General features: G+C 33.4%; 4 protein-coding genes and 1 non-coding gene across 10 annotated transcripts; 1 reads left to right on the forward strand and 4 right to left on the reverse strand.

The window, feature by feature from the left end:
- Positions 1-498: 498 nt before the first annotated feature.
- On the reverse strand, positions 499-4,034 carry LOC117931638 (NAC domain-containing protein 4-like). The gene is made up of 8 exons (XM_034852632.1): positions 3,768-4,034; positions 3,367-3,656; positions 2,900-3,160; positions 2,510-2,804; positions 2,094-2,228; positions 1,687-1,982; positions 1,361-1,496; positions 499-1,150 (listed from the first exon to the last, which is right to left on the reverse strand). The coding sequence occupies exons 1-8, from the start codon at positions 3,946-3,948 to the stop codon at positions 1,116-1,118; spliced, it is 1,629 nt and encodes a 542-aa protein (XP_034708523.1). The 5' UTR covers positions 3,949-4,034; the 3' UTR covers positions 499-1,115.
- A 4,561-nt stretch (positions 4,035-8,595) lies between these two features.
- LOC117931699 (NAC domain-containing protein 89-like) lies at positions 8,596-10,595 on the reverse strand. Its single transcript, XM_034852714.1, has 4 exons — positions 10,108-10,595; positions 9,754-10,026; positions 9,236-9,499; positions 8,596-9,133 (listed from the first exon to the last, which is right to left on the reverse strand). The coding sequence occupies exons 2-4, from the start codon at positions 10,003-10,005 to the stop codon at positions 9,038-9,040; spliced, it is 612 nt and encodes a 203-aa protein (XP_034708605.1). The 5' UTR covers positions 10,006-10,026; positions 10,108-10,595; the 3' UTR covers positions 8,596-9,037.
- A 1,133-nt stretch (positions 10,596-11,728) lies between these two features.
- TRNAM-CAU lies at positions 11,729-11,814 on the forward strand. Its single transcript is given in 2 exon segments — positions 11,729-11,766; positions 11,779-11,814. It is a non-coding gene; the product is annotated as a tRNA-Met (tRNA).
- Positions 11,815-13,042: 1,228 nt separating this feature from the next.
- Positions 13,043-16,871, reverse strand: LOC117931754 (protein NTM1-like 9). Of its 3 annotated transcripts, XM_034852808.1 has the most exons (6): positions 16,558-16,870; positions 16,197-16,468; positions 14,949-15,063; positions 14,768-14,877; positions 14,074-14,653; positions 13,043-13,707 (listed from the first exon to the last, which is right to left on the reverse strand). In XM_034852808.1, the coding sequence occupies exons 1-6, from the start codon at positions 16,736-16,738 to the stop codon at positions 13,667-13,669; spliced, it is 1,299 nt and encodes a 432-aa protein (XP_034708699.1). In that variant the 5' UTR covers positions 16,739-16,870; the 3' UTR covers positions 13,043-13,666. The 3 variants fall into 3 exon arrangements, with proteins under 3 accessions (XP_034708699.1, XP_034708697.1, XP_034708698.1); XM_034852806.1 differs by lacking the exon at positions 13,043-13,707 and having other exon boundaries at positions 13,898-14,653; positions 16,558-16,871; XM_034852807.1 differs by lacking the exon at positions 13,043-13,707 and having other exon boundaries at positions 13,898-14,653; positions 14,979-15,063; positions 16,558-16,869.
- A 3,341-nt stretch (positions 16,872-20,212) lies between these two features.
- LOC117931757 (NAC domain-containing protein 91-like) lies at positions 20,213-24,484 on the reverse strand. Of its 4 annotated transcripts, none has more exons than XM_034852814.1 (5): positions 23,398-24,484; positions 23,050-23,321; positions 21,736-22,041; positions 21,149-21,611; positions 20,213-20,808 (listed from the first exon to the last, which is right to left on the reverse strand). In XM_034852814.1, the coding sequence occupies exons 1-5, from the start codon at positions 23,786-23,788 to the stop codon at positions 20,729-20,731; spliced, it is 1,512 nt and encodes a 503-aa protein (XP_034708705.1). In that variant the 5' UTR covers positions 23,789-24,484; the 3' UTR covers positions 20,213-20,728. The 4 variants fall into 4 exon arrangements, with proteins under 4 accessions (XP_034708705.1, XP_034708704.1, XP_034708706.1 ...); XM_034852813.1 differs by having other exon boundaries at positions 20,719-20,808; positions 21,048-21,611; XM_034852815.1 differs by lacking the exon at positions 20,213-20,808 and having other exon boundaries at positions 20,964-21,611; positions 21,736-21,854; positions 21,957-22,041.
- Between the last annotated feature and the right edge of the window lie 123 nt (positions 24,485-24,607).

Below are 24,607 nucleotides of genomic sequence, written 5' to 3' on the forward strand. Positions count from 1 at the left end.
ACATTTAAAAATGTAAAGTTAATTAATATAAAAGTAATATATATATATATATATATATATATATATATATATATATATATATATATATATATATATATATATATATTGCTTATATAAAAGCTTTATTTTGATTATTTAAAAATTGATTTCATATTTAATATAATTTTTATAATATCAATAATTCCTTTTAAAAATTTACGATTTAGGCATTAACTTTAATTTTTATAAGTTGGGTTTTTAAGTAATTATTTATCTATTTAAAAAAATATAAAGAAATAAACAATAAATTCAATTTATTCCATAAATAAAATAAGTTCCATCCTCTACAAATATATTCATCTTCTGCAACTTTCCTAATTTCTTCTTTGAAAACCCTTTATTTTCATACCTAATTATTTTTTATGGTGAGTTCAAAAAGAAAAAAAAATCACAAATACTTGAGAAATTAATAATATATGAAACCTAGAAGTTTTGTAAAGAACATTTCAAATTTATGAATATCAAACTCAATTCAATCATATAATCAAATGCAATTTAAACTCAAACCAATATCAAGAGAAAATGGACAATTAGAATTTTAAGACCCGCTTCCTATCGTGATATGGGTAGACATCTTCATGCATATATGCTGCTAAAAAATCATATATATATATATACTTCTCTTTCTCAAGGCTTCTTGGTCATGGCTGGCTTGCTGGTGGCTTTAAGAGAAGTCTAAAACTAATGTGGTGGTATCACCTCCAGGTAAAGGCTAAGGCTTTGAAAACTTTGCACGGATGTCTTGCACCATAACTGAAATAAGAATCACCAACAATAGTATGCCCACGAATAAATTGACAAGATAACCTGGTGAGGAACTTGGTTCATGGCCTGCAGAAGCTGTCCCTGGGAAATTGAAAGAACCCTTTCCATCCCATATATTTGCCTCAACTTGGGCCACTTGAGTGTCTGTCACTGCTTGATCCACCACTCTTACCATATGGTCCCTTCAATGGGTCTGTGGGCAGGTTGATAGCCTGTCAATATAACCGTGCCTCAGGTCTCCGCCGTCGACAGCTGATCTCATCTGAGGGGTTAACTCTTTGTAAAGGCGTGCATCCGAATCAGTAGCAAGATCATACGAGAGAGGTCTGTCTGGCAGAGCATTCTCCTGAGGGAAGAAGGAAGGAAAAAAAAAACACTTCAGTCTCATGTTCACAACCGAGGCAGTGAATGTTGGGAGAAAAAGAAAAATTAATGCTCAGTCATATCGTCTGGTTGATAATTTTTAACATCAGAGGCAATATTGTTAGCAATATTGTTAACAACTGGCCCACCCAACCCACGATGTTGGGTGGGCCATTCAGATGAAACCCAGTACCTGTAGATGAATCGTCAACGTCCATATTCATCGGCCAAGTTTCTTGATTGGATGGCTGTTTGGGTAACTTGCCATTGTTGATTGTGGGGGAAAACCAGACCCTGTTTGTCTTTAAGCGACACAGAACCAAGGTCTTCTGCACAATTTGAAGGACAAAACAACATAAATTCACAGTACATATTCCAGCCATATTAAATCCAATCCATAGAAGAATTCTTACAATAAAACAATCAATTAACAACTCAACAATTTCCCTGGTCATAAAAATGTGCCTTAACCCTTAATTACTAGAGTCAAAAACAGTGAGTAAGAGAGGGATAGCATACATTGGCAGGAGCGGAATCCATACATGCGCTGTACTCGTGGATAACCCAGCCGGTATTGACGTCCGCAACGCCACGGTCACGGTCACCGTGCATTTTGAAAACAAAAGTTTTCTTGGTACCAATCACCTCTTCGGTGGCCTCACCCTTGATTTCACGATCCGGACCGGTTTTTGCCCAGTAGCCAGCAGTTGTTGTCCTCTGTACTTGATTGCGATTTGGGAACTTTTTATGAAGAGGAGTGAAGAAGAAGTACTCCGGACCATCTCTTTGTATCTCTGAAAAAAGTGAACAAGATTCTGCACAAAGGGAGGAAAAAGGCACACACTTGACAGAATTACATTCGTGTTTATTGAAGACAAAAAGACTTAAATCCCAAAACTCAAAAACACCTAGATGATTCAGTTTACCTGGTATAAACCAAGGATCCATTTTGTAGGCTTCGATGACAGGGATGATACCTTCGTGGGATTCTGTGCCCAGTATCTTCGACTTCAAATAGTGATAAACCAGTTCTTCTTCGGTGGGCCGAAATCCGTAGCCCACTGGTAACAATTCAAAAATCCTGAGTATCTCCTCTTTTGTACATACTTGGATGGGAATTAAATAAATAACCACTACTATTATTACTAGAATGATGATGATGAAGAAGAAAAAGATTCAATGGCAGAAATGAATGAAGCTATCAATGGAATATTAAGGGGGTATTTGTGAGGGCCGTTTGGCCTCAGAGCAGATAATATGGGTGCGAGTAGTTACATCTTGCACCATAATTGCAATAAGAATCACCAACAATAGCATACCCACAAGTAAATTGAAAAATAACCTGGTGAGCAACTTGGTTCATGGGCTGCAGAAGCTGTCTCTGGGAAATTGAGAGAATCCTTTCCATCGCATATTTTTGCCTCAACGGGGTCCACTTGAGTGGTGTCACTGCTTGATCCACCACCCTTACCATATGCGCCCTTCAATGGGGTCTGTGGGCAGGTTGATAGCCTGTCAATATAACCATTCCTCAGGTTCCCACTGTCAACAGCTGATCTCCTCTGAGGGATTAATCTCTCTTCAAGATATCCGTCCGAATCATTAACAAGTTCATACCTCTCTGGCAGAGCATACTCCTGAGGGAAGAAGGCAAAAAAAAAACACATTAGTCTCATGTTCACAACTCAGGCAGTGGATGTGGGGAGAAAAAGGCAAATTAATGCTGCCTCACCTCTGGAATCATATCGTCTAGTTGATTTCCAAGATCAGAAGGAATATTGTTAGCAAAGTGGCTCCGATCAGCACCTGAGGTCATGATGTTGGGTGGGCCATTCAGATGAAGCCCAGTACCTGTAGATGAATGGTCAACGTCCATATTCATCGGCCAATTTTCTTGATTGGATAGCAGTTTGTGTAACATGTCATGAAGGTTGTTTTGTCTAGGAAAATCAGACCCTTTTTTTTTCTTTAAGCGACACAGAACAAAGGTCTCCTGCACAATTTGAAGGGCAAAACAACATAAATTCACAGTATATATTCCAGCCATAGTAAATCCAATCCATAGAAGAATTCTTACAATAAAACAATAAATTAACAACTCAACAATTTCCCTGGTCATGAAAATGTGCCTTGACCCTTGATTACTAGAGTAAAAAGCAATAAGTAAGAGAGGGATAGCGGAGGTAATGGATAGCATACATTGGCAGGGAGGGAGGCCATAAGTGAGCGGTACTCGTGGATAATCCAGCCGGTATTGACGTCCGCATGGCCACGGCCACCGTCCACATGGAATACCAAAGTTTTCTTGATACCGATCACCTCTTCGGTAGCCCCACGCTTGATTTTACGATCCGGACCGGTGGGTTTCCAGTAGCCACCATTAGTTGTCCTCTGTAATTGATTACAATTTGGGTACTTTTTATAAAGAGGAGAGAAGAAGAACGAGTCCGAACCATATGTTTGTACGACTGAAAGAAGAAAACAACAATCTGCACACAGGGAGGAAAAAGGCACACTTAGACAGAATTACATTCATGTTTACTGAAGACAAAAAGACCTAAATCTCAAAACTCAAAAACACCTAGATGATTCAGTTTTACCTGGTATAAACCAAGGATCCAATATGTAGGCATCAACCTCAGGGATGATGCCTTCGTGGAATGCCGTGCCCTGTATCTTCGACTTCAAATACAGATCAACCAGTTCTTCATCGGTGGGACGAAATCCGGATCCCACTGGTGACAATTCAATAAGCCTGCGTATCCTCTCTTGTGTTGACATACTTAGCTAGAATGATGCTGATGAAGAAGAAGAAAAAATTCCACGGCGGGAATCAAATAAACAGACACCACTCCTAAAATGACGACCCAAATTCCACTCCTATAGATATATATGTACGACCCCTAACTTAGTGATTAATTTTGAAGAGTTGGGTATAAAAAATTGAGACTATAGGTTATGGGTTTTTTTATTAGAGTGTGAAAAGGAATGTCTCCACCAAATACTTTACCCCTTGTGGACCCCTAACTTGGGGCTTAATTTTTAAGGGTTAGGTGAATAAAAAAAATAAAAAATGGAGACTATAGACTACCAACTGGTCAACGACGGGTTTTTTGGATAAGAGTATGAATAACAGATCAATATATACAAAAATAAGGATGAAATTAATTTATAACATAACAAAAAAATATATATATAATGATTTATTAAAAAAAAAAGATATTTAAAAAAAATTAATTTTAAAGAATTTTATTAAAAGAAAATTAAATTTGTTTATTTTCTTAAAAAAAAGTCAATTTATTTTAACAAATGACTTGATTCAATTTTAATTGCATTCAATTTTCAAAAAAGTTATTCACACGTATTATTTTATTGAAAGAATTTTATACAAAATTTCAATTGGACAATAAAAATTATTTTTACTTGTTTTTACCATAAAGTAATGAATTTTTATAATTTTATTTAAAAAAAAAAGTATTTCAATTTATTTTCATTTAAGAAAAATGATTTATACAAATTATTAAAAAAACTATTATCAATTTTATGTGAAAATTAAGTTTTAAATAAAAAAAAAATTGTTAGTAATAAATAAATAAAATTTGAGAAATTATCTCTTCAAAAATCTATTTTTCCATTCCCTATTATGGAACATGTTCAATGTTGTAAATAAGAACAAAGATGGATATCCTTCTTTACAATTTTATCCCTCATAATTTTAATTAAGGGGAGCTCCTAGATTTTGTTTTAATTTATCATGCAGTCTAAAACCTCCTTCATGTGTGGTCTCTTTTTGAACTTACATATGAGCTTCTTTATTTATCTCATTTACCCTCTCCCATGTCATTGATCCTACACATTTAAACAACAAAAAGTTAATACACACATAATAATATGTAATAAATAATTTTTAATTAAAAGAAAAAATTAATATAAAAGTTTTAAAAAATATTGTTTCTATAAAAGCTTTATTTTGATTTATTTAAAAAGCTATTTTATATTTAATATAATATTTACACTACCAATATTACCTTTAAATAAAGTTTATAGACTCATTTTTTAAGTAATTATTTATTAATTAGAAAAATTAAATAAATTAAGTTTCATCTTCAAACCTTCAACCATTTTCTTTTTTTGATTAACCCTTTATTTTTATACTTAATTATTTTCATAGTGAGTTGAAAAGATAGGAAAAATCATAAATGCATGCTATTAGTAATATATGAAACTTAGAAATTTTATAAAACTAGTTTCAAATCTATCAACATTAGAGTTAAAAAAAAACTGATTAATCATTGAAACAAACACAATTTAAACTCAAAGAAAATGGATATTTAGGGCATATTTAGTAACTATTTTAAAAAATAATTATGAAAAATAGTTTTTTAAAATAATTTTTGAAAATTATTCTCAGATTTTTGTAGAATAAAAGTGTGTTTAAAAACTTAAAATGTTTTTAACATGTTTTTAATATTTTTAAATATATTTTAAAAATAACTTTTATATTTAGTGTTTTATTTTTAATTAATCATTTTATATTTTTGTATAATTATTTTTTAAAATAATTTTTAAAAAATAAGTGAAAACAACATAAAATAATTAAAAAATATTATCTGAAAATATCCTCTTTTTTGTTTTTAAATATTAAAAAATAAAAAATAAAAAATAATTTTTAATTATCAAATATGTTTTTCTGTATTTTTTTTATTTAAAGAATAAAAAATAATTCTAAAAAATAGTTTCAAATAGATCCATAGATTTTCAAGACCTGCCCATATGGATGGACTTATAAAAAAAAATGATGGATTACCAAAATTAGAGAGAAAACAATGACTACTTAAAGTGAAAAGAGGAGCTTGGGGAATGAATATGGGAGAAGCCAGATGTCAGAGATTGAAAGTAGTCTCTTCCAAGGGGAAAAAATAACTTCAAGAGGGAAAAAAAAAAAAAAAAGTCCTCTTTTTTGTCATAAGCTAATTTAGGGTTAACGAGGATAAGAACGAGATTTCGAGGTTTTATTATTTTGTCAGCTACCAACCAAAGCTTTTGACCCTCCAGCTAGCATGCCCCACATGTCTACTAAAAGTTGAGGCCTAGACGAATCAATGGGATACCAAAGTCAACAAAAATTAAATGACAGGCTTAACCCTTAAGTCACGTATTTTTTTATAAGAGTACGAACAATTTAAAAATATAATTCATACATAATAATTCTAAATTTAGTTTTATTCATAGGAGAAAGAAAATAAATTATAAGTAAAAAATTGTCTATTCAAATGATGAGTTTAAAAAAATTATAAAAAAAAAAGAGAAATAAATGAAATGAGAAATCATGAAGAAACGATTTCCAAAAAAAAAAAATTCATTTGGGTTTTTATGTTTTGCATGCCCTTTTGATTTATCAGGAATCTCTTTCAATACAAAAGACAGTAAAAGCAACAACTGCAGCAGCAGAATGTAGAACAGATGACTAAATCCAATTCGATGAAGGGGAATTATAGTATAGAACCTTGGTAGACTATTTATTTTGTGGAAATAGTCTTTTTCTTAGTTTTTTTTTTTTTTTTTTTTTTTTTGTGGAAATCGTATATTCAAGAGACGATTTCCAATCTTAAAAAAGTATCATTCCCTCCTACTTGGCAAAAACTATCGTAAATTTAAAATTATTTTTCCCACTACGATAATTTAAAAATTATTTTTTAAAATTACCATACTCTTATCAAAAATCCCTTAAGTCACACCCAAAGGCTAAGTGCAGTTCTTTTGTCATTTTTATTGATCAAAACCCAAATTAAGGCCATACCCTAAGGTGGACAGTTGCAGCCTCCCTCACAGGCATACAACAACAATAATCACATTTATCTTGTAATTCCATTTCCCAACCACCCATCTCATCTTTATTGCTCCTTTTTATTGAGAGAATATACACATGAAAGTTTTTAGCCTACTAGAGTACATTATCTTTATGGTAAGGGATTCATATCTATAAATGTGTAATATGTTATCGGAACTTTGTTTGATGGAGGCTTCTTTCTTATTTCTCCAATTCATTATGATTAAGCAAATTGTTTGTTGAGGAGACAATTATTTTTTTGGTTTTCTTTTTCTTTTTTAAAATAATAATGTAAATTTTAAAATTCAAAGTCTTTTATTTAAAAGTTAATTTTAAAATTGAATATTTAAAATGAATTCTCTCTTTAAAAATAATATTTTATTTGATTTATTGGAAAATAAATTTCAATTATCATATTTTAAATTTTTTTCTTTTTTTAATATCAAAACCCACCTGCTTAAGCCTAATACTTGGAAGCATAAACCCAAACTTGGGGACAACTTTGGTGGTCAATAAAGGTAAAAGATAGATTTTTATTTTACATATATTTTTAAATTAATATATGAAAGCTCATTCACTTTTCCCTTATGCAAAAGGTACGACGCTAGTGAAAACTTAAAGCTTAATATAGATTTTTTTTTTCTTTTTTTAAAGAAAAAGACTCACAATTTCTTTCCACGTGTGATAAGAATGTCCCACCATTAATTAAATAAAACAAAAATAAAATAAGATTTGTCCACGTATGTATAATTATCCTCTTTTTATAAAAATATATTAATATTTTATTACATGTATAGGAGCATGCATCGATCAAATTCATTGAATGAGTGGACAGCGGAGAGAGTGGAGAGAATCTTGGAGTTGTAAGGGAGGAAGTCAATTCAAGGGTAGAAAGAAGAAAAATTCAACTTGATAACTGTTTTTGAAAACCGATTGAAAAAATGGTTTTTAATAATAATTTTTAAAAACTACTATGTTTTGTAAGACAAAAATACATTTGAAACCTAAATATTTTTAATATTTTTAAATACATTTTAAAAATAATTTTTATATCTATATTTTTAGTTTTAATCATTATATATATTTGTATAATTATTTTTTAAAATAAAATTTAAAAAATAAATAAAAATAATTAAAATATGTTCTTTGAAAGAACAAAAAACAATTCATGGTGTTAAACATATTTTTTACTTTTTTTTAAAAAAAAATTAAAAATTATTTTTAAAAATTATTACCAAACATACCCTTCATCTATTTCCTAATCAATTTTGTGTGTGTTTCATCAGCGAGCTTTTGAGTTTCTTTACTTCATTGATTTATTATCTCCAATGACATTGATCCCACACACATTTAAAAATGGAAAGTTAATACACACATAAATGAAAAATTAATTAATATAAAAGTAAAAAAAATGCCTATATAAAAGCTTTATTTTAATTTCATATTTAATATAATTTTTATAATACCAATATTTCCTTTTCAAAAATTACGATTTAGGCTTTAGCTTTACTTTTTAAATAAAAAATAAGAAATTATTTCATACCAACTTTATAGATTGTATTTTTAAGTAATTATTGATCTATTTTAAAAAAGAAAAAGAAATAAACATTAAATTCAATTTATTACATAAATAAGTTCCATCCCAAACCTTGGCCCAATATCACAATATTTTCATCCACAAAGTAATCCTCACTGTGTGAATTTTTTGGTCAATGGCTGGCTTGCTGCGGCTTTAAGAGAAGCCTAAAACTAATGTGGTAATATCACCTCCAGGTAAAGGCTAAGGCTTCTAAAACTTTGCACGGATGTCTCGCACCATAACTGCAATAAGAATCACCAACAATAGTATGCCCACAAGTAAATTGACAAGATAACCTGGTGAGGAACTTGGTTCATGGCCTGCAGAAGCTGTCCCTGGGAAATTGAAAGAACCCTTTCCATTGCATATTTTTGCCTCAACTTGGGCCACTTGAGTGTCTGTGTCACTGCTTGATCCACCACCCTTACCATGTGCGCCCTTCAATGGGGTCTGTGGGCAGGTCAATAGCCTGCCAATATAACAATGCCCCAGGTTCCCACTGTCAACAGCTGATCTCCTGTCATAAAGGAATCCGCCGAATCAATAGCAAGATCATCCTGAGGGAAGAAGGAAGGGGAAAAAAAAAACACATTAGTCTCATGTTCACAACTGCGGGAGTTAATGTTGGGAAAAAAAGACAAATTAATGCTCAGTCTCACATCTGGAGTCATATCGTTTGGTAGATAATTTCTAGGATCAGAAGCAATATTGATAGCATAGTGGCTCCAATCAGCACCTGAGGTCATGCTGTTGGGTGGGGGATTCAGATGAATCCCAGTACCTGTAGATGAATCGTCAACGTCCATATTCATCAGCCAAGTTTGTTGATTGGATGACGGATTGGGTAACATGCCATTAAGGTTGGTTTGTGGAGGAAAACCAGACCCTGTTTCTCTCTTTAAGCGACACACAACATAGGTCTCCTGCACAAGTCGAAGGACAACAACATAAATTCGCAGTATATATTCACCCATGTCAAATCCTAGTGAAGACCAGCAGCAAATTACTTACCAGCCAACAATCCATAGAAGAATTCTCATAATAAAACAATAAATTAACAGCTCAGACAATTTCCCTCGTTATATATATGTTTTTTCTGGTTGACCAAGCAGTGTTGATTAAAACAGAAACTTGTGAGATTCACACAAAAACAATGAGTAAGAGAAGGATAACATACATCGTCGCGAACAAATTTCTTATCTGCGTGGTACTCATGGATAATCCAGCCGGTTCTGACGGCCGAAGGACCACGGCCTTCATGGAAAACCAAAGTTTTCTTGGTACCAATCACCTCTCCTGTGCCCCCGATGCTTGATTTTACGATCCGGACCGGTGGATTTCCAAAAGCCCTTATTTGTTGCCCTTTTGAATTGACCGCCATTTTACGGCTTCTTATGAAGGGGAGAGAAAAAGAACCACTCTGGATCATCTGTTTGTAACACTGAAAAAACTGCAGAAAGGGAAAGAATCATACCCATGTTTATTAAAGAGTAGAGATTTAATTAATCTCAAAACTCAAAATTCAAAATACCTGGATGATTCAGTGCAGCTGGTAATTCCCCAGGCTCCCATTGGCAGACATCAACCTCGCGGATGATGTCTACCTGGGAATCAGTGCCTGGTATCTTCATTTTCAAATGGGAATGATCGCCCCATATCCAGGAGATCAAATAGCCAGCAACCAACTGTTCATCGGTGGGATGAAATCCGAATCCCATTGGCAACGATTCCAAAAACCTGCTTATGATCTCTAGTACAGACATAATTGGGACTCAAACAAACAAACACTACTCCAATTATTGCTAGGATGATGAAGATGAAGAAAGAAGATTCAAGGTCGGAACTGAGGGAACTGAGTAAAGCTATTTATAGAATATCCAAAACAACATTAGAATTAGAAAAACATACAGGTGTTTGTTAACCTCCTTTATGAGATATACACACAGGGTAATCTGAGTGACTTTGGAAGAAGCTTGGAAATGGGCTTAGAAAGTGGATCCTACACTTCTTGACTCCGCGTAGCTTAGGATTAACGCGAGAAATCTTTCCTTTTTTTTTCCCCATGTTTCCCATGTTTCCCATCTGAAATTCGCACACTTCATAGCTAAGCTTGATTTTGATGGGGTTGAAATTTCACTCCTTGGGTTTTCTTCCAGTGATGAACGGATATGATGAAATGGTCCTCACGAACTTCCTTCCCAAGTTCGGTCCCGTCCACTTTGTGACCCTACGTCCGTACATGCGGGACACTTGGTCGGTCCATCCCCATTATGAACACAATGATGGGCGGCATCTTGAGAAACGAAGGATAGAGTGATTGGTATTACACTAGGTAGTGTCTGAATGAGAAAAATTAGTACTTCACAGTACTGAGTGATAAAATTGAGAGGATTGTGAGCATATCTTAGCGTGTGAAACTCAAGTAGGGGAAATACTTGAGTAATATTTTTGTCCAATTTTTATCATATAGTGAATTTTTTTTCTCGCTTTACTCTATAGAGGTTTCTCTCATTTTGAGGGATATTACAATTATCTTTCATACAGATATAATGTTGTCATTATATCCCATGGAATTATAAAATCAAACAAACAAATACACCTTACAAGATTGAACAAACAAAGGTCTATTGTGAGGTCAAAAAACAAAGACCCACATTGGGACTAAAAATTGGCTATGATACCATCTATAATGGTCCACTTTCAACCATATAGATATCCTCACAATTTTATCACTCAGTACTCTACCTGTGAAGTACTAATTTTTCTCTTTCAGACTCTACCTAGTGTAATACCAATCACTCTATCCTTTGTTTCTCAAGATGCCGCCTATCATTGTGTTCATAATGGGGATGTAAATTAAGTGTTTTTTTTTCTGCACTTTTATTTATATGAATTGGCAATGCCACCCATTTACTCATTTAAATTTTTGAAGGTTGACATAGTCACTTAACTGCTTAATTAAATTTTTAAAGGTTGGCATAACCACCTAAGTTGTTCATTTAATTTCCTGTGGATTGACATTGCCACCAAAGTACTGATTGATAATTATTGTGGATCGGCAAAATCACCCAATTATTACTTGTAATATTTAACAGGTAACATGCATTAAGAGTTATAGTTTTTAAAATTTTGTTGAATGCCTTCAACTCCAAGGGGTGGTGGCGCAGTTGGCTAGCGCGTAGGTCTCATAGCTATTTGAGTGATCCTGAGGTCGAGAGTTCGAGCCTCTCTCACCCCATTGTTTTATTTTTGCACGATGCTTGTTGTTCCTCTTTGCACTGAACACATTGCATACATCTATAATCAATACTGCCCCTCTAAACACCCATACAACAAACATATAATTTTCATCCACAAAGTGATCCTCACTCTTTATATTGCATCCACAAATCATGGCCAACTATTAAAGTAGTATCCCTTGAACCTTGAGTCTAAGATATGTCCATACTCTTGAGTCTTCGCCATTGTTTTATTTTTGCACGATGCTTGTTGTTCCTCTTTGCACTGAACACATTGCATACATCTATAATCAATACTGCCCCTCTAAACACCCATACAACAAACATATAATTTTCATCCACAAAGTGATCCTCACTCTTTATATTGCATCCACAAATCATGGCCAACTATTAAAGTAGTATCCCTTGAACCTTGAGTCTAAGATATGTCCATACTCTTGAGTCTTCGCCAATGTTACTGCTTGATCCACCACCCTTACTATACACTCCCTTTAATGGGTCTGTGGCGGTATGATAGACTGCCGACAGAACCAGGGTTCAGGTTCCAACTGTCAACAGCTGAGCTCCCCTGACTGGTTAGTCCTTCACAATGGCATTCATCCGGACCAACGATGAGACTACCCGCAAATTCTGTATCAAACCCATCCTGAAACTGCATACTTCCATAGCTATTGTTAATGCCACTGGGAGATGGGAGATCCAAGTCAAGTCCTTGCTCTGTATCGGAGAACAAATCAGAATCCAGTGGAGTAAATGTGATATCATTTGATAAACCTTGTAGCTGAGGATCCTCCTGTGGTAAGAAGCAAGAGAAAAAAGAAAACATTAGTCCTGGATTTGCTTCACATGTTCAAAAACTGAGGCAGTGAAACACTGGGAGAAAAAAAAAATGCTCATTCTCACGTAGAAAGTCATTTCCTCTACTTGGTAATTTCCAATATCAGAAGCAATGTTTGCTAGAATGGTGGCTCGGCCCAGCACCTAAGGTCATGTTGTTGGCTAGGCAATTCTGATGAATCCCAGTACCTGTAGATGAATTGTCAAGTTCCATATTCATCACCCAAGTTTCTTGAACGATTGGCAGTTCAGATAACTGCCAATCCTCAACCACCCCTGTTATCATAAACAAAAATTTTGATTCCAGTCCTCAACCACCCCTCTCACTTATGTCTTTATTCCAATACAATTTCATAAACATACAATCACAACAAATTTGAGACAAGGATCATCAAGAAAACAAAATCAAAACACTCTTTTATTCTGAGAAAATATACATCATGGAGTTTCAGCCACTAGGGACAAGACAACCATACAGAAGGACACCAAATGATAAAGTAAAATAAAATCCAAAAGCTCCCTAAATTTAAGTCATTAGGGACAATACTACAAAGAAGGATGGTCACCTGCTTTGTTCCTCTTTACATTGAACACATTACATACTTATATATCTAGTACAACAAACATATATGTTTTCATCCACAAAGTGATCCTCACTCCACACACTGCATCTACAAGCTATGGCCAAGTATTTAAGTAGTATCCTTGCAACCTTGAGTTCAAGATATCTCGATATTTCAGAACCCACTTGCTTCTCTTGAGTCTTCACCAATGTTACATCTACTATCCAGACTGCTTGTAACACCCAAATATCCTTAAAGACAACACACATTTTTATACACCCATAAAAAACTAATCCTCACTCCATATAAAGCATTTACCAACAAGGCCAATATGTAAGATATCTCCATGCAGCTAAAAAAACACACATGCTTCTCTCTCTTGATGCTTCTTCACTGTATGAATCTCCATGCTGCTAAAAAAACACACATGCTTCTCTTTCTTGATGCTTCTTCACTGTATGAATTTTTTGGTTATGAACGGCTGGTCGGTACCTTCAAGAGAGATCTAAAACTAAGTTCACGTGAACAAACATTGTTTTATTTTATATTTTTAAAAATAGAAACTCATACAAAAAGTAGATATGTAATTTGTATATTTTGGAGACACTTTTTAAACTTTTTCAAATTTGAGGAAGTAAAAAGTTTTGAAGTGTTTTTAAGAACACAAGAAAAGTTTCTACTTTTTAAAAATAAAAACTAAAAAAATAAAAAGTGTAGTCTAGGGGTTGGATTAATTTTGAAATGTAATAATATCACCTAAGGGCAAAGACATTTAAACCTTTGCATTGATGTCTATCACCATGACTGCAATAAGAACCACAAACAATAGTATGCCCAAAAGTAAATTGACAAGATAACCTGGTGAGGAACTTGGCTCATGGCTTGCAGAAGCTGTCTCTGGGGAACTGAAGGAACCCTTTTTATTCATTCCGACTGGCTCATTCCATATTGAACTCCGCTTTCGATTTGCTTTTTCAGTAACTTTGCAGTCTCTGTTGAACTCTCTGATGGGGTTTTTGTTCTGGAGCGGATAACCATATTCTGCCCTGTCTTTGGCCTGCAAACAGGAACCTTGGAGCACTGTAGTGTCAGTGTTACTGCTTGATCCACCGTCCTTACCATACACTCCCTTCTGTGGGCTCTGTGGGCCGGCTGATAGCCTGCCAGCAGAACCATTGTTCAGGTTCCGACCATCAACAGCTGAGCTCCCCTGACCTGTTAATCCTTCACAATGGTATTCATCCTGTTCAACGATGAGGCTAGCCACGAATTCTGCTGTATCAAACCCATCCTGAAACTGCATACTTCCATAGCTATTGTTAAAGCCACTGGGAGATGGGAGATCCAAGCCAAGTCCTAGCTGTATTTTAGAGAACCAATCAGAACCCGGTGGAGTAGATGTGAAATCATTTAATAAACCTTGTAGCTGAGGATACTCCTGAGGTAAGAAGCAAGGAAAAAAACATTAGTCATGGATTTGCTTCACATGTTCAAAAACTGAGGCAGTTAACCCTGGCAGAACAAAAAAAAAAAAAAAAAGGCTCATTCTCACATCTAAAGTCATTTCCTCTACTTGGGAATTTCCAACATTGCTAGAATGGTGGCTCGGCCCAGCACCTAAGGTCTTGTTGTTGGCTTGGCCACTCAGATGAATCCCAGTACCTGCAGATGAATTGTCAGGTTCCATAGTCATCAGCAAGTTTCTTGAATGATTGGCAGTTCAGATAACACACCATTAAAGTTAATTTCTGGAGAGAACCCACCTGCAACAGCTTCATCAGGGATTGGAATATCAGAACCTGTATTCTCATCTGTTTTTCTCTTTAAGCGACACAGAACATAGGGCCTCTGTACAATTTGAAAGACAGAACAACATAAATTCACAGTATATATTCCAGCCATATCAAATCCTTGTGAAGACCAGTAGAAAATTACTTACCAGTCAACTTAATTAAATCCAATCCAGTAGAAAATTACTTACCAGTCAACTTGGTTAAATCCAATCCATATAATTCTTACAACAAAATAACTGACTCTCAATCACGTGGATATTGTCTATTGTAGGCTCAAAGGACCCTCACAAGTTTAAAAAGTTTGTATATATATGGTGTTATAATTTTTTTTTCACTATTCCATATAAGATATTACAACCACCCCCATGCAGATTGTGCAGACACAATTGACTAAATAAACAAAGGTCAATATTAATGTAAAACTTAATTGCGATACTATTTCTGTAGATATTGTTCACTATGAGCTCATTAGGTTTTTGCGGGTTTAAAACACATCCATAAGGTTAAGAGGAATTATATATATATAAGATTAAGAGGATATTATCCGCTTTAAGCTGATAGAGCTCTTGCGGGTTTAAAACTCATCTATAAGGATAAGAAGAGTTATCTTTATATATATATATATATATATATATATATATATATATATATATATATATATAATTTTTCTTATTCAATATGGAATATCATAATTATCATTCATGCAAACACAATTTTTTCCTTATCTAATGTGCGATATCATCCCAAATTTTTCCAAATTTTTTTAAACAAAATTTTACATGGAGGGATTTAAAACTTTTCTCATCAATAGGTAAAGAATCTCATTATTACCTTTAAACTACACATATTTTTTGTTCCTTTTTGACCTTTTGAAATTAATAGTTAGATTTGTCCCTTTCACCGTTAGCTAGCTTCACCACTATTCCTAACCATGTAGATATTGTTTGCACTTGGTTTAAAGGGTTTTCACATTTTAAAGACGGGTATAAAGTTAAGAGGAATCTATACATGGGAAAAAAAATTCTTCTATCTAACCTAGAATATCACACTTAATCCCATATTAATTAGTACCATTCAAAGAGGGACTCAAACAAACATGTGTCAATAATTTACTTTCCTTTCTGTGTCAACCAAGTAGCGTTGATAAGAAGAAAGAGTGTGAGGGATAATGGAGGTAATGTAGCATACTTTGGCAGGAAGGGCCGCAATATCTGTACGATACTCGTGGATAACCCAGTTGGTCCTGGTGGCAGCAGGACTACGGCCTATATAGAAAACCAAAGTTTTCTTGGTACCAATCACCTCTTTGTTGGTCCCAGACAAGATGTCACGATCCTTACCGGTGGGTTTCCAGTAGCCAGCCTTTGTTGTCCTGTTGGAACGACTGCCTTTTGAATACTTGTAATCAAGAAGACTGAAGAAGAACCCCTCAGGATCATCTGCTTTCATCACTGAAGAACCTACACACCAAAAAGAAAAAAAAAAAAAAAGAAAGCAGAATCACATGCATGTTCATTAAAACTCAAAACACCTGGATGACTCAATTTACCTGGTAATTCCCACGGATCCCATTTGCAGATATCAACCTCAGGGATGTTCTCTACCTTGAAATCCATGCCCAGTATCTTCGGCTTCAAATAGTTATCAATCAGTTCTTCATCGGTGGGAGCAAATCTAAATCCCACTGGTAATTTTTCCAAATCCCTGCCTATCTTTCCTCCTTCTGACATAATAATTGGGAATAAAAAAAACAAACACTACTACGATTATTACTAGGATGAAGAAGAAGAAGAAACTCAATGGTGGAACTGAATAAAACTATCGATATAACATAGCATTAGGGGTACTACGTCCCTCTCCCATATGTGGGTCTGTATACATATAGAGAAAGAGAGTCGTCGGACTAGTCACTTTGGAAAAAGCTTGGAAATGGGCATAGCAAGTGGATCCCACTTCTTGACTCCGCGTAGCTTAAGAAGACCGCGCAAGGAACCTTTCTTTTTCCTCTATTTTCTATCCGAAATTCACAACGCAACTTTAAGTGTACAGTATAACAGACTTACTTCCTACCCAAGTTTGATTTCGATGGTGTATCGTGCGCTTGAGATTTCACTGCTTTCGCTTTCTTCTAGTATGATCGAATGGATGTTCGATCCAATGGAACTTCACAAACTTCCTCCCCAAGTTCGGTCGCGTCCGTACACACATCCTTTCTTTTCTCAGTTTCTTTCTGTTTTCTTTCGGTCTTATTGTGCTAATTGGGTGTTATGTTCCCCGGTGCGAAGCTGGGTACACATTGGCGCTTATTTCATGCAGAAAAGCACTCCTCTTCAATGGATTCTCCCTAAGATGTTTGTTTGTTTTTTTTTTTTTTTTTTTTTTTTGAGACAATTATTCTTTTAAGGGTAGATAAAATATATAAAAGATGTAAAATTGAGATCGAAAAGTAACAAACATTTATAATTGGGTTATATAATATGATTTTTTTATAATGTCAAAAATACCCAAAGATATAAAAACGGTATAAAATAAATTTATATCATATAACTATGTTGTATTATTTATGATGTACTTTACTTGTTTTTTTTTTTTTCAGACTTTTAATTGTCTGAGTGATATATTTTTAAAAAATGATTGAAATAAATAAATTAAACTCACAGGGAAAGTAAAATCTTGATTTAAAAAGTTTATTTTAACATATAACTTTACATTATTTAAATATTAAAATTATTTTTTAAATGATTTCAATATGAACTTTTATTTCGTATAATAACAATATATATCATATTAAAATTCTAAAATATATGTAAAAAAAATCTTTAAAAAAAAAATTATTGTTCTCTTTCAAACATATGAAAATTACATTTTAAAAATATTATTATCAATATTAAATTTTAATAAAAATTTTATTACTTACTTTCAACAACTTTATTAAAACATTATATTATTAATAATAGAATAACAAATAAAACTAAAAATAAATTTAAATCATAGAAAATATTTCTTTTTATTTAAAATTTTAATTATTCAATTATAAAATATAAAATAAAATGAAATTAAATTATAAAATTAAAAATTTTAAAAATATAACTAAAAGTCTACTAATATGTTTTTTTTTTTTTAATAAAAAGAGAAATAAAAATATATTTACAAAAGAAATTGAAGAGGTGAAATAAATGTGACACTTAGGTGAAAAGGGAAGACTGAAGAGTAAAGGAGTGGGAATAAAGAAATGGAGAAAGAATATATAAAAGCCGAATAATCAAAAGATGGGGCCATAAACACATTGACTTTTCTTTGATATATTTGAAAAGTATTTTTATCTTTTATATTTCATATTTTTAACATCTGTTAAATACATGAATTTCTATCCATTCTTTGCTTTAAGTAACCCTAAATCATAATTGTCTCAATTTTCCCTCCTTCTTTTTGTCTCTCCATGGTACTTTACGTTGTTTCTTCATGACTCTACCTATCTTCTTTAATATATGAATTGGTATAGATATCACCAATATGGCAAAAGCCATGAAAAATGATGAAGATGAATTGAAATAGGCTTATGGTAGAAATAATATTGATCAAGACCTTCAAACCTTTAATTAACTTACTCTCCATTATGGATGAAAATATTGGTAATTACAGATGTATCAATAATTCGATTTTATGGATATATCAACGAATATTTTGAACTCTAAGAATAATATAATAAATATCGTATGTATTGATAAAAAAAAATGAATTTTATAAATATATATTTATTATTAAATTACATCAATTATTATTGGACAATAATATCATGATATTTGAGTATAATATATATCATTTTAAAATTATAATCCATTTAATTTGAATGGTACTAAATGATATAAAATAAATGATGATATATGTATAAATTTTTTTAATATTTAATTAATATATAAATGATATAAAAAATCTGTTAAGAAAATTTTAAGGTTAGTTTTATATTTTTATTAATGAATTAAATGAAATTTAAAAATAAAATAATTAAAATTAATTTGTTTATTAAAATACTCTTTTAATATTTTGTTTTACGATGGTTTTACCATATATTTATTTGATACCCTTAATTTAACAAATGATAAGTCAGCCCAGTGGTCGATTAGGGCTGTTTGTGTTGGGTTTGGGTTCAAGTCCCAACGCGCCGCAATTTAAGACCGCACATTGACCAAACCACCTATGTATTGACTAGACTGAAAAATGACGAAATACTGATACCGATATATCATCGTATTTCGACGAAATTTTCATCATTGCTCTCCATCAAGCAATTGGTATTATACTACCTAGTTAGACCTATACATTTTTCTTTCTTTTTTACTTATTTATTTTATTTTTTTCCGAGAAAATTTTGGTAGAGGCTAGCTGATACCACTCACAAACCTTGAAATTTGAACAATTCTAAACATGCTAAGCTTAATAGAGGAGATTCTTATATGTTATATGCATTATGTTACTAAGAACTTTACAAATTTTCTTTGATTCCTTGTTTAGCTTACATTTGGTTCTAGGAAGTACCAGGAAAAAGAAATTGAAGAAAAATAATTTTCTCAATCTTTAGTTGTACTATGAAAAATATTTAAAATAAATCAATATAATTAAAATTATTAAAAATTTATGTATCTTTAAATCATTCTATCTTTACATAAATTATTTTTCTTTTCTATTTTCTTTCTCTAGTGTTTTTTCTCATATTTTATGAGATTAAAAAAAGTCTTACGTTATGACGATTATCATTTTTTTTCCTACAAAAAAGAAGATGACTTTCTACATTTTAAATACCGGACAGAACAACTTTACCATTGAGAACATAATAGTGAGTCTAGTCTGATAAGAAAATCTTTGAGATTCTTCTTTATTTGGGAAATTTGCAAAGGGTGATATCTCTTAAAGTGTATTTGACAATAATTCTAAAAACGTTTTTAATATTTTTAACACCATCAAATGAGTTTTTACTTGACAGTGAAAAAACACATGATAACCTTGAATTTTATGCAATGTCTAATGAGATAGAGTTTCTTTAACTCAATGGTAGATCCAGTTGGATGTCTTGTTTGGGAACTTAAGAATATCTTTGTTTTTTTCTTTGTATTTTAATTCCTCAACTCAACCACCCTCCCTGCTGTATCTTTATTCCACTACTCTTATCATAAACATACAACCACAACAAATTTGAGACAAGGATCATCAAGAAAATAAAATCAAAACACTCTTTCAGCCACTAGGGACAAGCCAACCATACATAAGGACACCAAATGATGAAGTAAAACAAAATCCAAAAGCTCCCTAAATTTAAGTCATTAAGGACAGTACTATAAAGAAGGATAGCCACCTGCTTTGTTCCTCTTTACAATGAACACACTACATACATCTATGATAAGGACTGCCCTATAACACTCATATATATCTAGCACTCCACATATTGCATCAACAAACTATGGCCAACTACTTAAGTAGTATCCTTGCAAACTCGAGTTTAAGATATCTCTATACTCCAAAACCCACTTGTTTCTCGAGTCTTCACCAATGTTACATCTACTATCCAAACTGCTTGTAACACCCAAATAACCTTAAAGACGACATACATTTTCATACATCCATAAAAAACTAAACCTCACTCCATATAAGGCATTTACCAACAAGGCCAACTATGTAAGTCTCATCCTTGCAAAACCCTTTGAGTTTAAGATATCTCCATGATGCTAAAAAAACATACATGCTTCTCTTCCTTGATGCTTCTTCACTGTGTGAATTTTTTTGGCTATGACTGGCCGGTTGGTACCTGCAAGAGAAATATAAAATTAAGGTCACATTTACAAACATTTATTTTATTTTAGATTTTTTAAAATAGAAACTCATACAAAAAGTATATACATATATTTTGAAGACGCTTTTTGAAAATTTTCAAATTTGAGGAAGTAAAAAATTTTGAAGTGTTTTTAAGAACACAAGATGAGTTTCTACTTGTTAAAAATAAAAAAGGGAGCATAGGGGTTGGATTTTGAGATGTGATAATATCACCTCAGGCAAAGGCTTTTAAACCTTTGCAATGATGTCTAGCACAATGGCTGCAATAAGAACCACAAACAAGAGTATGCCCACAAGTAAATTGACAAGATAACCTGGTAAGGAACTTGGCTCATGGCTTGCAGAAGCTGTCTCTGAGGAACTGAAGGAACCCTTTTTATTCATTCCAACGGGCCAATTCCATATTGAACCTTGGAGCACTGCAGTGTCTGTGTTACTGCTTGAGCCACCGCCCTTACCATACACTCCCTTCACTGGGCCCTTTGGGCGGGCTGATAGCCTGCTAACATAACCCTTGTTCAGGTTCCAACCGTCAACAGCTGAGCTCCCTTGACCTGTTAATCCTTCATAGTGGTTTTCATCCGGATCAACGATGAGACTATCCACGAAATCTTCTGTATCAACCCCATCCTGAAACTGCATACTTCCATAGTTATTGTTAAAGCCACTGTGAGATGGGAGATCCAAGCCAAGTCCTTGCTGTGTTCCAGAGAACCAATCAGAACCCGGTGGAGTAAATGTGATATCATTTAATAAACCTTGTAGCTGAGGATCCTCCTGAGGTAAGAAGCAAGAAAAAAAACATTAGTCATGGATTTGCTTCACATGTTCAAACCTGAGGCAGTGAACCCTGGGAGAACAAAAATAAAAAAAAATAAAAAAAATAAAAGCTCATTCTCACAAAAGTCATTTCCTCTATTTGATAATTTCGAATATCAGAAGCAATATCGCTAGAATGGTGGCTCGGCCCAGCACCTAAGGTCATGTTGTTGGCTGGGCCATTCGGATGAATCCCAGTACCTGTAGATGAATTGTCAAGTTCCACATTCATCAGCCAAGTTTCTTGAATGATTGGCAGTTCAGATAACACGCCATTAAAGTTAATTTCTGGAGAGAACCCACCTGCAACATCCCCATCAGGGGTTGGAATATCAGACTCTGTATTCTCATCTGTTTTTCTCTTTAAGCGACACAGAACATAGGCCCTCTGTACAATTTGAAAGACAGAACATGATTTCAGTGTATATTCCAGCCATATCAAATCCTTGTGAAGACGAGTAGAAAATTACTTACCAGTCAACCTAGTTAAATCCAATCCAGTAGAAAATCACATAAAAATCAACTTAGTCGAATCCAATCCATAGAATTCTTACAATAAAACAATCAAAATCACGTGGATATTATTTGCTCTGTCATGACCTTTTTCTTTTATCTAATATAAGATATCACAATCAACTTTCATATAAACACAACTAGGATATGCAGACACAATATCGTGTCCTTGCAAGGCAAATAAACAAAGACCTACATCAAGGTCAAGGTCCTAACTCTAGTATCATCTGTGCAGATATTGTCAACTTCTATATATATATATGTACTCCTTATCCAATATGAATATCACAATTAACCTCATAGAAACACAATTTTTCCCTATTTGAATTGAGATATCACAATTAGCCCCCATATTGACACAATAATTCCCATATAGATACAACTAAAGGAACCTAACTTTGATATCATTTGTGTACATATTATCTGTTCTAGGTCCAAAAAGCTCATACCAATATGGGATATCATAGTCACCCTTTTTGCAGACACAACATCTTCGATGGGACACTTGCAAGGTTGAATAAACATAGGTCCCTTGTAGAGCCAAACAAACATAAACCTATATCGAGGTCAAGAATTAGCTTTGATATCATTTGCAATAACTCACACCTAACTATGTAGTATTGTTTACACTGAGCTCAAGAAGCCTTTATAGTTTTAAAACACATCTATAAAGTTGAGATAAATTTATACATATATAACATTAAAAACTTTTTCCTCTATCTGACTAAGATACCACAATTAATCTCATATTAATTAGTACTATTCAAAGAGGGACTTAAATAAACATGTGTCAGTAATTTACTTTCCTTTTTGTGTCAACCAAGCAGCGTTGATAAGAAAAAAAACAGAGTAAGAGCGGGATAATGGAGGTAATGTAGCATACATTTGCAGGAAGGCTGGCAATATTTGTGTGATACTCGTGGATAACCCAGTTGGTCCTGGTGGCACCACGACCACGGCCTCTATAGAAAACCAAAGTTTTCTTGGTACCAATCACCTCTTTGTTGGTGCCAGAGAAGATGTCACGATCCTGACCAGTGGGTTTCCAGTAGCCAGCATTTGTTGCCCTGTTGGAACGACTGCCATTTGAATACTTGTAATCAAGAAGACTGAAGAAGAACCACTCTGGATCGTATGTTTTTATCACTGAAAAGCCTACACACACAAGGAAGAAAAACAGAATTATGAACATATTCATTAAAACTCAAAACACCTGAATGATTCACTTTACCTGGTATTTCCCAAGGCTCCCATTTGCAGACATCAACCTCAGGGATGATCTCTACCTCGGAATCCATGCCCAGTATCTTCCACGTCAAATATTTATCAACCAGTTCTTCATCGGTGGGAGCAAATCTGAACCCCACCGGTAAAGTTTCCAAATCCCTGCCTATCATTCCTCCTCCTGACATACTTAACACTTGGGAATCAAATAAACAAACACTACTACTATTATTACTAGGATGAAGAAGAAGAAGAAACTCAATGGTGGAACTGAATAAAACTGTCAATATAATATAGCATAGGAGTACTACGTGCCTCTCCCATTTGTGGGTGTGTATATATATAGAGAGAAAGAGAGTTCGGACTAGACACTTTGGAAGAAGCTTGGAAATAGGCATAGCAAGTGGATCCCACTTCTTGACTCCATGTAGCTTAAGAAGACCGCGTCAGAAACCTTCCTTTTCCCTCTATTTTCTATATGCAATTCACAATGCAACTTTAAGTGTATTGTATAACAGACTTACTTCCTAGCCAAGTTTGATTTTGATGGTGTATCGTGCGGTTGAGATTTCATTCCTTTCGCTTTCTTCTAGTATGATCGAACGCATATTCCATGAAATGGACCTTCACAAACTTCCTCCCGAAGTTCGGTCGCGTCCATACACCCATCCTTTCATTTCTCAGTTTCTTTTTGTCTTATGTCCATCTTGTTGTGCTAGTTGGGTGTTATGTGTCCCACAGGGCAAAGCTCTGTTTACGTAGCCATTTATGTTTATTCCAATGCAGAAAAGTACTCTTCTTCAATGGATTCTCCCTAAGATTTTTTTTCCTCTCTATAATACTCTACTTTGTTTATTAAGCCATGAAAAATGATGAAGATGGATTGAAATAGGCTTATGACAGAATTAATATGGATCAAGACCTTCAAACCTCTGATCAACTAGTTCCTCATCAAGCAGTTGGTATTACACTACCTAGTCAGACCCATATTTTTCTTGAGGAGATTCTTATGTGCTATGTGTGTTATGTTGCTAAAAACTCTACAAATTTTCTTTGATTCGTCATTTAAGTCATGTTTGGTCTTAGAAATTAGTAAGAAAAGGAAAAAAAAATTGAAGGAAAATAATTTTCTCAATCTTTAGTTGTACTATGAAAATAAATAAATAAATATAATTAAAATTATTAAAAATTTATATATCTTTAAATTATTTAATCTT

The sequence above is a fragment of the Vitis riparia genome, chromosome 15, assembly GCF_004353265.1.
Source record: "Vitis riparia cultivar Riparia Gloire de Montpellier isolate 1030 chromosome 15, EGFV_Vit.rip_1.0, whole genome shotgun sequence".
Lineage (NCBI taxonomy): Eukaryota > Viridiplantae > Streptophyta > Magnoliopsida > Vitales > Vitaceae > Vitis > Vitis riparia.